This window comes from Heliangelus exortis, chromosome 3 (genome assembly GCF_036169615.1).
Source record: "Heliangelus exortis chromosome 3, bHelExo1.hap1, whole genome shotgun sequence".
NCBI classification, from domain to species: Eukaryota; Metazoa; Chordata; class Aves; order Apodiformes; family Trochilidae; genus Heliangelus; species Heliangelus exortis.
Window position 1 is genome coordinate 44,958,700 of NC_092424.1, and position 12,440 is coordinate 44,971,139.

The 12,440-nt window shown below is 44.3% G+C and overlaps 2 protein-coding genes across 3 annotated transcripts in view; one reads left to right on the forward strand and one right to left on the reverse strand.

Moving 5' to 3' along the window:
- Positions 1-12,440, reverse strand: part of MALL (mal, T cell differentiation protein like) — a 373,008-nt gene that overhangs the window by 38,557 nt on the left and 322,011 nt on the right. The window lies entirely within an intron of this gene.
- On the forward strand, positions 8,163-9,450 carry PRR18 (proline rich 18). The gene has a single exon (XM_071740419.1). It carries the CDS (start codon positions 8,248-8,250, stop codon positions 9,067-9,069), a length of 822 nt encoding a protein of 273 aa, XP_071596520.1. The 5' UTR covers positions 8,163-8,247; the 3' UTR covers positions 9,070-9,450.

The window sequence follows — 12,440 nt, forward strand, 5'->3', positions numbered from 1 at the left end:
CTTGTGTGGGTAAGAAGACTCTGTGTTCTTTTCTTTGGGGAAAATAAAGGTTCCCTTTGTTCAGCCTGGGGGCACAAATATTGTGAATGAAACTGGAAATGTTAGCATTGATGCTGTTACATTTTTTCAAAGCTAGAGAAGGTTTTCCTAGTGTGATGCTAATGACATGATGAATGGAAAGTTGTTAGTGTGGAAAGAAGTAGCAAAGTAAGACAAGGAAATTTAGGCATATTCAGCTAACTAAATTTTGTGGTGAACTGGCTGTTACAATTGTTTCCAGTATAGACCGGTGCAAAATGAATTAACTTGTGGTATTTGCTTTACTTTTATGAGTGGAACAAAAAGGGTTTGGTGATGTTATACTCCATATTGGAGTTCTTGGCAATGACCTGGTAAGATTCTGAAAATTAGTTTTAATTTCTTCTCCTTTGCCCTACACCCGCATGGTTATAAACCTATATATAAATATGCGCTTTGCATAACATAAGTGTGCCCAAATGCATGCCTCAATCTGTTTTTCTGAGCTAGGCTATGTAACTTCAGAAAAATCTATATGTAATCGTCTTGCAGAAATGGTAATTTGAAGTATATTCTGAAATGTGTGAACTTTTTTGAGGCATTAGGAAAGGAATATAAATGCAAAATTTTTTTCATGCCTTTTCTCTGTAGTGAAAATCATTGTATATGCATATGCTCTGGTTTTTATTATCTCCCTCATTTTTGAGTTCTAGCTAAACTTTCATTTTTGAAATGGAAGAAACTGAGTAATATAAACTTAACAATAATGTAAATTTAGTGCAGCAGGTAGGATGGTGACCATCCAGATGTACTCAAGCGCTAGGCTTGGAAATGCGTGAGCAGGTAGGTGAAGGTTTGCAAGACTGGCAGAAGTTTTGGAAGTTACTGCTTTCTCCATGGAGGTACAACTGAACATACTTGATCTCTTTGTCTGAGGTTAATTACTTGGTGCTAACTCTTAGGTGACCCAAGGTGACAACAGTGTCTATAGGGAGCTTGGATCTGAGGACAAAGAGAACCATTTGTTCGTGATGAGGACTCCTGGGCATCACTCTGGGCCCAGGTAAATGCTTGATACTGGATAGAGGAAATGTTGCTAACTGTGTTCTACATGTCTACAGCAGACAGTTTCACATTTATTAAGTGTCCTAGGACTTGATTGGACTGGGCATGACAATGAAACCTAGCCTGGAGGCTTGAGAGAAGCAAGTTCCAGAAGAAAGAATTACCATCTTTTTGAGTGCCACAATTGTATGTGGCATATTAATCATATTACAGCATATATCTGTATTTCAAGTTACATAAATAATATGATTAGATGTATATTTGCAGGGTAATGGATATTGTCTTTTCAACCGGAAAAAGTTGTCTCTGTCATCTTGAGGAATACAGTTTTCCAAGAAATATCCATTCCTTTTGAAAGTGGTGGTAGTAAATCTGCTTTTTTAAGCTTATGTGTGATAGAAGTTAAGAACTATGTTTAAAAAAGAAAATGAAGGAAAAAGCAAACCAGGAAGTCTTTGGCAATATGTTTGGTTCTTGTCCAAGTGTATCTTCTTTTCTCAGGTAATCTTGTTTCAAGTTTTCTTACAACAGGTTACTTTTATTAATGCTGGACTAATGTGAAATAACTGTGATCTAGGAGAGATGGAAATGGTGTCAAACTTTTTTCCTTTTTCAAGTGTAGTCTGTCCTATATTGCTTTTGCAAGGTGATTCTGAATAATTACTTTCTTCTTACACAAAAGTCAGTGAGCTCTATGCTGGGGAAGGAAGAAAAGCCCTTAAAATTCAACATGTGAAAAAACATTGCCTCCTCATTTGCCTTTAATTTTTAAAAAATGGCATATCTGAACTCAAAGTAATGCTTCATATAAGCTTTAAATACAAGTGAAGTTCATAGTAATTTTTTAAGTCTCATTTTGCTTTTCATCACTGAAAAGAAACTGAGTTTTTGTTTAAGTTCTCCAGTGATTTAATAATGCACTGGTGCAACAGCAACGTTTCTGGTGACTTACATTAAAGGCAACTTATGGATCTGAGGTCTTAGTTAAAAGCAAACAAGCAAGTATAGTTTCAGCTGCTAAATCTACTTCTGAATTTCTCTGTCATTTTTGGCAGAGGCAGAGGCAATGCTGTGTGTTAAGTGTCATGTTTGTAAGCTTCTCTCTTTCATTTCACCCATGTGTACAAACATGGAACACAACTCAGGCAAATACATAGTAAAACCCACGTAGTTTGTTCTATGGAAATAAACAGCAGATTCTATTTTTTCTATAGAGCTTCATGTAAAATGCAGTTTGGCCTTTCTGCAGTGTGGTGGGGGTTTTTTTGGTGTTTTGGTTTTTTGTTTTGTTTTGTTTTATTTTAATAAAATGCTTCCGTGTGTATATATTACTTAATGAGGTTTTCTGTAGTAAAGATGAGGAAAAAGCAACAGTATTGTCTGTCTCTTTAATCTGATATATTCCTGTAGTGTTTCTGTGACTTTGCCAGAATCTCTGTACAGATTTTTTTTTCAGGGCTTTGTATTTCATCTGGGGGGGGATTAAGCCGTGTGCATATATGTTTATATATTTTTATATATATATAAGGTTTTTTTAAGGTAATATTTAATACACTGTAATTATCAACTACTTTAACTGAACTCAGACTTCAAATTGTCATCTTGCTATTTCTGTCATCTCTAACCCAGTCAAAAGTAGAATTTTAAACTCATTAGTGCTGTGGCCACAGAACAGCCTCAGGTGGGTTATTTTTTTCTTTTCTTTTTTTTTTTCTTTTTCTTTTTTTTCTTAATGTTTTGCTCTGCACAGAAAACAAGTTGTGCTACTGGTCACTAGTCTTTTCTTCCCTATCAATAATACATTAAGTTCTTGTCAGAAAAACATTAGGTTATATGCATCACTTCATTCCCTTGGTTTTACTTGTCTATTAGGTTTTGAGTCAACTGAATATTACCCAGGCTGCTTTTAGTAGTACAGTGATTTGTTGAGGGATTATTAAGTTATTTGCTTATGTGGAATGCTATCATAAATCTACTGTATAGGCTGCTTTTTCTATGGAAATAGTGATCTAAACCATGTTAAGTGCTACTGTACAGTATTAGGTAATCTGTTTAGCATGTGCATTTATCTTGATTTCCACAAAATTGCCATTATTTAGCTCTGCTAATGGCATTGTCTTAACAGTTCACTCATTCATGGTTTGGTTAGTTGTTTGTTGTTGTGTTGTGTTTCTTTTGGGGGGAAGAGGGGGAGGTTTTTTTGTGTTTGTTTGTTTTCAATTAATGCTGGCTTTCCTGCTAGCATGGCAAAACCCCCACCTAAGTGAAAAAAAACCCAAGCAAACCCAAAACAACAACAAAGACATACATATGATGACTTTAAGGAATCAGAATAGTATTTTTCTTTTTCATATTGCCTGACTACAGAATACAATTTCCACACTTTAACAAGTTTTTTACATTGCTGAGAAAATGAAAAATAAAGGAAACTAAAGGGAGTGATCCAAGTAGAACAGTCTGAAAACAGATTGCTTGTTGCTGGTTAAAGAAGGAGACACCTTCAGATCTTTAAAACCTTCAGGCTGAGTCAGCTCTCCACCCTGAACTGTTTATTAATGCACTTTAAACCTCTCTTCTGCCTGTGCTTCTTTCTTTCCTGCCATATGATGGTCCAACTCCAATGTGGCTTGGGTTCAAGGCACCTGTGCTTTGCTGACTTGGCAAGCTCCTCAGCCCTGCACTTGCTGGCCAGCTTTTGTGAAAATGAGCCTGTGACCTTTGCTAAGCCACCAAGGGTGCAGCAGAACCATTTTTAGCACCGGGTCTGGGTTTTAGAACCTGCTTGAGCGGAAACCCTGTGGGAGGCTTCGGCGGGGTGTGCAGAGCTGAGCTCCTGAGTGGGCGTCAGCCTGTGCTGGAGTTGGTGCTGTAGATATGCTCAGATTGATGTTAAGATCCTGTGTTTGAGAAACTACCCATTTTTTTCCTTTAGTTTCTGTAGTGTTTTTAATATTAAATAATGTAATGGTGGATATGTATGTAAAGAAAAAAAACAAACAACTGAACTGGCTTTTTTTTTCTTCTTTATAAAGGGATACTGTGACTAAACACTTCTTGTCCTGTCAAAGGTAAATTAACAAGAATCACTGTACACTTTAAAAGACAGCTTTTATTCCTCAGTGAAATTTTTTTAAAACTATACCTTTCTACTTATGAAAAATCCAGTTAAAAAAATTAGTATTTTACGCACATTTTCCATTTGAGGGATTACATAATTTTTACTAGAAGTAGTTTAAAAATAAATTGGGTGAACAACTCATGTTTACCCTGAAACTTTTGGTTTTTTCACAGGCCTCCCTCCCCCCTACATTTAAATACTTTTCCCAAAATAGTCTTAAAACTACCTTGCATTCAGTGACAGTTTATTCCCCAGTGGAGGCAACCTACTAAGATCTGGGTAGAATGCATTAAAAAATTCATTTACAGTTCTGAAATTTGTTATATGTCATTTATGTTTGCATGTTATTCCTTGTATGCTTCTCTAGAGCTTTATGAATGTTGTAAAGAGTTGCTAAGTTATAATTAATTTCTCCTTTGAAATGTCTGTACATGTGCCTTAAGGAAAAAGTTTAATGAGAATATGTGAATGGTGTTGGATTTTATTAAAAAGCTGTATTTTAATTTTTTTTAAAATTTCATGCTTAAATACTTCTTACAAAAAGAACCTATGGCTAATGTATAAATGAGATTTGTGAAATAAATCAGTTTAAAAGTGCCTAAACTATTATTTATTCAGGAATTGACTATAGAGGGATGAAAGATTCAGCATTACATTTTAATAAATATTAAAAATTATAAGTGGGATATATACATTACTGTATCCAAATTTGGTTATTAGATTTGCAGCAGTTAGTTTAAAGCCTCTGTCTTAGTATTTAGAGAAACTGTTCATTCTGACAAAATGGTAACAGATTGAAGTTAAATACTCTTAACACTGTGCCTAGCTTAAATAAGATGTGGGTTTTAGAGCAATGTGAATTCTTTAAATGCTTGATGGCTGATACCATAGTGCAGGACGTTCTTTTTAGCATGGGGTGGATGTGCTTGTTTATCTGCAGGCTAAACCCCAGTTGTTTGGGATTTTTTTTTTTTTTTCTCTGCTAATCCACAAACAGAAGAAATGGATTTGGCAAGATGTGAGCTGCTGTGTCAGGAAGGGGAAAACCCCCTGTCTTCAGTATTCCAGGTCCAGGCTACAGTGATGACTTGCAGGACATTCCTGCTAAATCTCAGTCTGTGATGCATAAAATTAGCAACAGCTTTTGGGGAAGCTATATAAAGGTTGATTGCATGATTTTGCAGCTAAACTGCCAATCGAGCCCCAGCCTTTAAATGTTTAGTAACTATAAATAGCCACTGAAGGACCCTTCCTGCTGGTGAGAGGGGACTGGGTGGTCCTGACCCTGAAGCAGGAGCTCAGGCACATCGGTACCGTCGTGTAGTGACAGCCTCTCCAGACCTGCCCACCACAGCCTTTGGGTGCTGGTGGACCCTTGAGTGCATATTTAGTTCCTTCTGCTTTTCAGTTTGCATTGAAGATGAATCAGTATGTGTGTAGGTAGTGCTGGATGTCATCCTGGAAACGACTGTCACTGCCCCTTCCCCAGCTGCTGCTGCTGCTGCTGCTGGTGATGATGATGACGGCAAATGGCACCGGGGAGAGATCCCATCCTCTTGGATGCTGCTTCAGGACCAGGCTGTTGAGTGTTCCAGAGTTCGTTTTGCCCATCAGTCACCAGTTCTGGTACATTATCACCTTCACTGTAATCTTTAATTAGAATAGTATTAGTCATTGAGGCTTATTTTCTATTTCTGTGCTGTGGTAAATAAACTTAACACTTAGCATTAGGTAACCAGAACATAACGGGATCAAGAATTGAGGTCCAAGTGTTCCATGTACTGATATGTTTTTATATGCACTTAATGCATGTAAACCTATAAACACATAAAACACACAACTTTCTCCACTCATCTTGGTGTCATCAGTGAACTTCATCTTGATCCAAACAACCAGGTTGCTTATGAAGATGTTGAACAGCATCAGGCCCAGTATCAATCCCTGGGGGACACTATTGTGACTGGTTGCCACTTTGAGGAGGAACTATTTACTAGCACCTTCTGGATATGGTCTGTCAAACAGTTCCCTACCCAACACACAGACCATTTGTCAAGGACATAATGAGTCCGTTTCTCCAGGAGGAGGCTGTGGGGTACTGTATTAAGTGTCTTGGAAAAGTCCAGGAAGACAATGTCTGCCACTTGCCCTGCATCAAACAAACGGGTTACTTTATCATAGAAGGCAATTAGGTTTGTCAGGCACAATTTGCGATGGATAAATCTATGTTGACTTTTCCCCATCATGTTTTAATTGACTTGTGATAGTCCCCAGGAAAATTCACTCCATGACTTTCCCAGGAACTGAAGTGAGGCTAATGGGTTTATAATTGCCTGGAGCCCCCTTTGAGACCTTCTTAAAAGATGGGGGTGACATTAGTATTCCTCCAGTCTTTGGGGACATCTCCCAGTCTCCACAATTTCTCAAAGATTATGGAGAGTGGCTTTGTGATGACCTCACCCAGGTCTCTCAACACCCAAGGCTGGATGGCATCTGGATCCCTCGATTTGTACAGGTCAAGCTCCTGTAATACTTGATACACCAACTCTTTCTTCACTGATGGTGAGTTGGTGTCTGCATCAACCTGGGCTTTTGTTCCTATGGCCTGGGACCTAAGAGCACTCATAAAAACTGAGATGAAGAAGGTGTTGAGAATCTGTGTTTTCAGCATTGTTGGTGACTAGTTCACCTTTCTTATTTAATAGCAGGACAATATTATTCCTCTGTTTCTGCTTGTTGTTGCTATATCTGAAGCACCCTTTCTTGAGGTTTTGACATCTCTGGCTGAGCTTTCACTTTCATAACTTCCCTGCACACCCTGTAATGGTCTTGCAGTTTTCAACGGGTAATGTTCCACTTTTCAGCCTCTGGTACATTTCCCCTTTGGTTCTGAGCAGAGTCAGAAGATCGCAGTTAAGACACAGGATTTGCTTCCTTTGCCTGCTTTCCTTGCCTTGAGAGGGGATGAGCTGGTTTTGGTTAGCTAGGAGAGTGGTCTTGAAAAACACTCATTAGCTCCTTTATGCTCCATGGAAGCTCCCCATGGGATCCCCTCCAATGGAGCCCTGAGCAAGCTTACGTTTGCTCTTCTAAAATCTAAAACCTCTGTTTCTTGAATTAAACTTCATTGTGCTCAGCACTATCCCAAACTCCACAATATTGTGGTCAGTGCAGCCAAGTCTGTCACTAACTGAGATATTACGGAGCAAGTTTTCTTGGTTAGTGAGTAGTAAGTCCACTTGTGCCTCATTTCTGGTTGGCACATCCAACATTTGTGTGAGGAAGCAGTCTTCTACACATTCCAGGAACTTTAAAAGGTAGGAAATTAATTCCTTCCTCCTAAAACAAAAAAACCCTGAGACCAAGCAACCAAGACCACCCAAAACCCTAAACAAAAAACAATCAAAAAACCCCAAAACAAAACAAAAAAACCCAAAACAGCTCACAGCCCAAACCAGAAATGTTGATCCATGTGCTTTGCCTCAATTATGGAAGGAACTGAAGCTAGGAAGAATCTCTGGTCTTCATTACCAAACCAGCCTGCTCTTGTCCTCAGCGTCGCTTGTGCATTTTGGAATTTCATGTAGGCCCAAGTTTGCTCGAGGTCTGACAGCCCTCTTGTCCACTCTGCCTGCCCTTAGTCATGGCAATTCAAGCATTCAAGATGCTCAACTTAATATTAACGTTTTGAAGATGGCGTGAGGGTGCTTGATGAATGTGACATAGCAGCCTGCCCTTCCTCGCTTGCCTGCCCTCGGGGCCTAAGCCCCGCCGCACTTTTCCTTCGGCTCTGCCGCGGGCAGGGCACGAGACATGCGGGAAAGTCGACGCCGGGCACCGGAGGCTCGTCCAGAAAGGCCGGCTAGAGCTTGGATGATGCCCGTCCCCGCCCGCACGCCCACCCGGCGCTGGGGAGGGGTGTTCCCGGGGCGGGAGAAGGGCGGGAAGGGGGCGGGTTATCGAGGGGAAGAGCAGCAGTCGTCGGCTTAGACAGAGCCCACACCCGGCGCTGTCGCCGCCGACTCGGGGCTGGTCCTCAGCCTCCTGCCATGGGGCTGCAGCCCCGTCGCGCAGCGGAACCCTGTCCGCCGGCGGGGAGATGTGCTGCCCTGCCCGCAACACGCACCGCGGCTGCCTGGGCCCGCAGCGAGGAGCCGGAGGGAGCTCCCGGCCGCACCGCCTCCCTGCCTCCCATCCTGCCGGCCCCCGCCGCCGCTTCCCCCGTCGCCGCCCGGGTGCAGCCTAAGAAGCCGGCAGCGGCCCCCAAGAAGGCAGCGCCTCGGCCCGCGGAGGAGAAGGCGGCGAGGAAGGCGCGGGCGGCACCCCCGGAGCGGGCGGGCCCCCTTTCCAGCTCCTGGCCCTGCTCCTCCCTTCAGCGGCAGCCGCCGCGGAGGCCCCCGGCCGAGCGGGGGGTGCGGCCGCAGCCCACCCCGCCGCAGCCGCGGGGGCGGCCGGGGGTGCCCGGGGCGGGCAGCCGCTCCTGCGAGAGCCTCGGTGGGGCGGCGGGGGAGACGGCGTTGCGGTTCTCGCTGAGCCTGCCCCCGGAGGCCGTGCGGGTGCTGCAGCGCCGCAGCATGGAGCGGCAGCGGGGGCAGCCCGCTTCCTCCCCCGGCGGCCGGGCCACGCCGGGACCGGCGCGTCGGGGCGCCCGGGCGGGTGGCGGTGACTTGCGCGCTCTGCTGAAGATTTCGCTGCTCAACGACAGGCATCGCTACGACGACGAGGAGTACGAGGAGGAGGCGGCGGCAGGGGCCGCGGTGGACGAGGGGCTGGTGCGGAAATGCACCGAGTGGCTGCGCGGCGTGGAGAGCGCGACCGGCCGGGACCGACCCGACAGGCTGGAAACGCTGCCGCACCTCGGCACCCTCTGAGCCCCACCGCGGGCTTCGGGGAGCGGGACCCCGGGGGGGGGGGGAGGCGGTGCTGCCATCCGCTCTCCGTAGCTGTTGTGTTCTTTGTGGTGTCGTCCGCACCGCGCCGGAGGGGACCCGGCATGTGGCGGCGGGGGCGGGGCTCGGGGCCCGGAGCCGGTCCCCGGTGCGAAGGACAAAGGAGCGGCGACGGCCGCTGTGTGTTTGGCCCGGCCCGGGTGCTGGGAGGCAGAGGAGCCGCTTCTGGGCGTCCCTCCTCGCCCCTCCGTTTTTTTTTAAGATTTCTGACTATTTTGTAAGGTGCGTAATGGTTTTGTATATTTGTATATAAAAGTTCATTCTTATTTATTTGAATAAATGACTAACTTTTGTGTTGCAGTAGCCTTTGGCGCCTTGGTAGCTTCGCGCTGGGCTGTTCCTCGACTGTCTGCCTGTCTGCGTCGTGTGTGTATGTGTGTGTTTGCTGTCTGGATGGACTCAAGATAAGGATGGCGGGTGACAGCTGTACGGAGAGCGTGTGTAGAGCAAATGCTTGTTTAGGATGGCTAGTGATGCAGTCATCGACACCGCGGCTTCAATCAAAACCCTGACCTGCTGGAACCGGACTATGCCTTCTCAAAGCAGGGCAGCGCCGGGGATTCAGCGAGAGGAACGACCCGGTGGGGCGGCGGCAGGTGGGAGAACGGGCAAGCGGGTCCGAGGTCGTTCCTGCCAGGGCGGATGGCGGGCACCGTGCCGTGTAGGCAGGGAGCAGGCCCCCGGGGACAGCCCCAGACAATGGGAGGACGGGGGTAGGCAGAGGCTGCTCCGCTCCCTTTCGCCCGGGGCCGCGTCTGCGCCGGTGAAGGAGAGAGGAGAGGCTGGGTCTGTGCGCGGAATGCGTGATTCCTACTCTTCCAGGCAGTGGTTGGGACACATGGACCTTCCCAGCTGCTGTCACCGTGCGAGGTGGAGAAAGACTGGGCACAGCCTTTGTCAGCGCCCCGCTGTGGGTCCCCGACCCCTCACCCCGGGGACGCGCAGCAGCGTTCCCCTCCTCCGGGCTCTAGCCGTGCCTGATGCTATCAGGGCTCTGTATGTTGGGAAGGGGGCGAAGGGGGCAGGAGAGGCTAAGTGTACAAAAATTACTGGTGGAAACGAAAAGCTAAATCTCAACAGGCTTACAGTTGTTGCCTCGGCCACTTACTGCCTCTCCCGTTGGTATCCAACTTCTCAGAACAGAAGTAAAACCTAAATATTTACTATGGTATGGTAAACATTTTGCAAATGAATTGTTTGCACATACAACACAGTTTAGTGCCACCAACTGGGAATTGCACATTTCATGTAGATGTCAGTTGTTAACACCGAGTGATGTCTGTGTTGACTATTGCATCAACAGGATGTAACGGGAGATAAAACCTTTCTATAGATTAGTTGGGTAGCGCAATGCTGTGCTACATTTTGTACAATGTTTTGTGTTTTTCCAGGTTTGTTCAAGCAGCTTTTCCAATCTTTTCCCTCTGAAAATTCAGGAATAAAAGGAAAGATGCTTTGAGAAAATATTTATTTATTAAATACATCAATGCAGCCATTGAAAAAATAATGAACAGTATAGGTGTGAAATAGCTATGCTCAAAGGCCAGAGAATGTATGTACAATAATTCTGTTTCATTTAAGCAAAGGTAGAGAGTCAGCTGCAGTGCTAGCTATGCAACACGTGTCTTCCTATCATTTCAACTGAATCTGCATGTAGTTCTACCATATTCATCAATGGTCAGTAATATTTTCAAGCATTTTCATTTATGTTGGATTGATGTCATGCACAGATGCCTGGGGGCTTTTTTTTTTTTTTTTTTGTTTGTTTGGTTGGTTGGTTTGTTTTGTTTTTTTCTCCTAACAATGAGGAAACCAATATTAGTTGAGCTTTCCTCTATGCATCTGTTTTGTCAGGTTTATAAAGGAGTATGTTGGACTCTTCCAAATCTCGTTCTTTAAAACAGCTCCATGCTTTCACATCGACTGTTATCAGTATCTCAAATTGCAATGAAAAGTGATTTGCTCATTAAAAGCTGAAGTATCACAAAGCTTAATTGTGAAGCTGAAAGTTGCTTTGTTCAAGCCTGAAATGAGGCAGAAAATTCAATAAATTTGAATGCACAACGGCAACAAGTTCAGCATGACTGGTGGGGGGAAGGGGAAGGCAGGAATGTCAGGGACTGCCAAGTTTCACAAAGAAGGAACCTGCTCAAAGTATGCTAAAAAGAATTTGAGAACTTGGGAAATGACCTGGTAGATTTTTTTTCTGAAGAATTAATTTGACCAAAGCTACCCAAAGATGAAGCTGGTAAGATCTTTTGCGTTAGGTAATTCCCTGTACATGATAATTGGAAGTGGGCCTGAGATGGGCTCATCCTGAGATCAGGATATCCAGTCCTGATAGTGGGCTGGATGTTGGTGCCACGGGACTCTGTAATCCTGTAACTCGTGTCTGTTTGGAACATTACCTCCTTCACTAAAATATTAGCATCATTGTTTTCAGCAGTCAGTATCCTTTCTGCTCTCTTCTACTGATAAATTATGCCTCTAGTGTTCTGAATACTTTCATCTGAAATGCCCATAAATCTTACAAATGATAATAGAAAAGGCAGAGATCAGTTCCTGCTAATTTTGCATGTAGCATATCTCTCAGTATTTTTTCCATTGAAATGAGAACTGATGGGTTCTAGTACCCAAATATTGTAGGTAAACATAATAAAGCTGCTTATTCATTTCATTAATATGTGGTATAATAGATGTTTGAGCTGAGTGGCAGGCTTCACAGGAGAAATTCTGACAGAAGTGCAAACCCTCAAATAAGCAATTGTATTTGTCTTTGTGCAGCATCACTACTGCTATCGAAGATTCATTATTTAACTATATGCCAACAGGCATCACACCATAGACTAATCATGGTTCCCTTTCTTGCTGAAGGAGTCAGAGCCCTCTAAAGTGCAGAGAACCAAAACTTCCCACCACATTACCCCCCAGCCCATCACTGCAGTCCATCTCACCACTCCCCAGTCAGCCTGCCTCACCTGAGCCATGGGTTCAGAGCAGGGTGCTACTAGCAGAACTGGAAAATGCAGTCAGAGTGCTGTGAAGCAGCATCTCCTGTCCCTCTGCCTTGCATGGGCTCATGAGGGGAACTTCCCTGGAGTGAGTAGGGCTGCTTCTGGCTCCACCCTCAGCCTGTGGAGCTGCCAGCACACCCCAGTGTAAGTATTGACATAATTAAAGATGATTCTTATGTACTGGCAAACAGATTAGATGTGTTCAGGAATACTTTTCAGGTGGCATAGATCTGCTATTGCCATAAGAACCAACAAGCAGCTTGGAAATAACTGCATTTG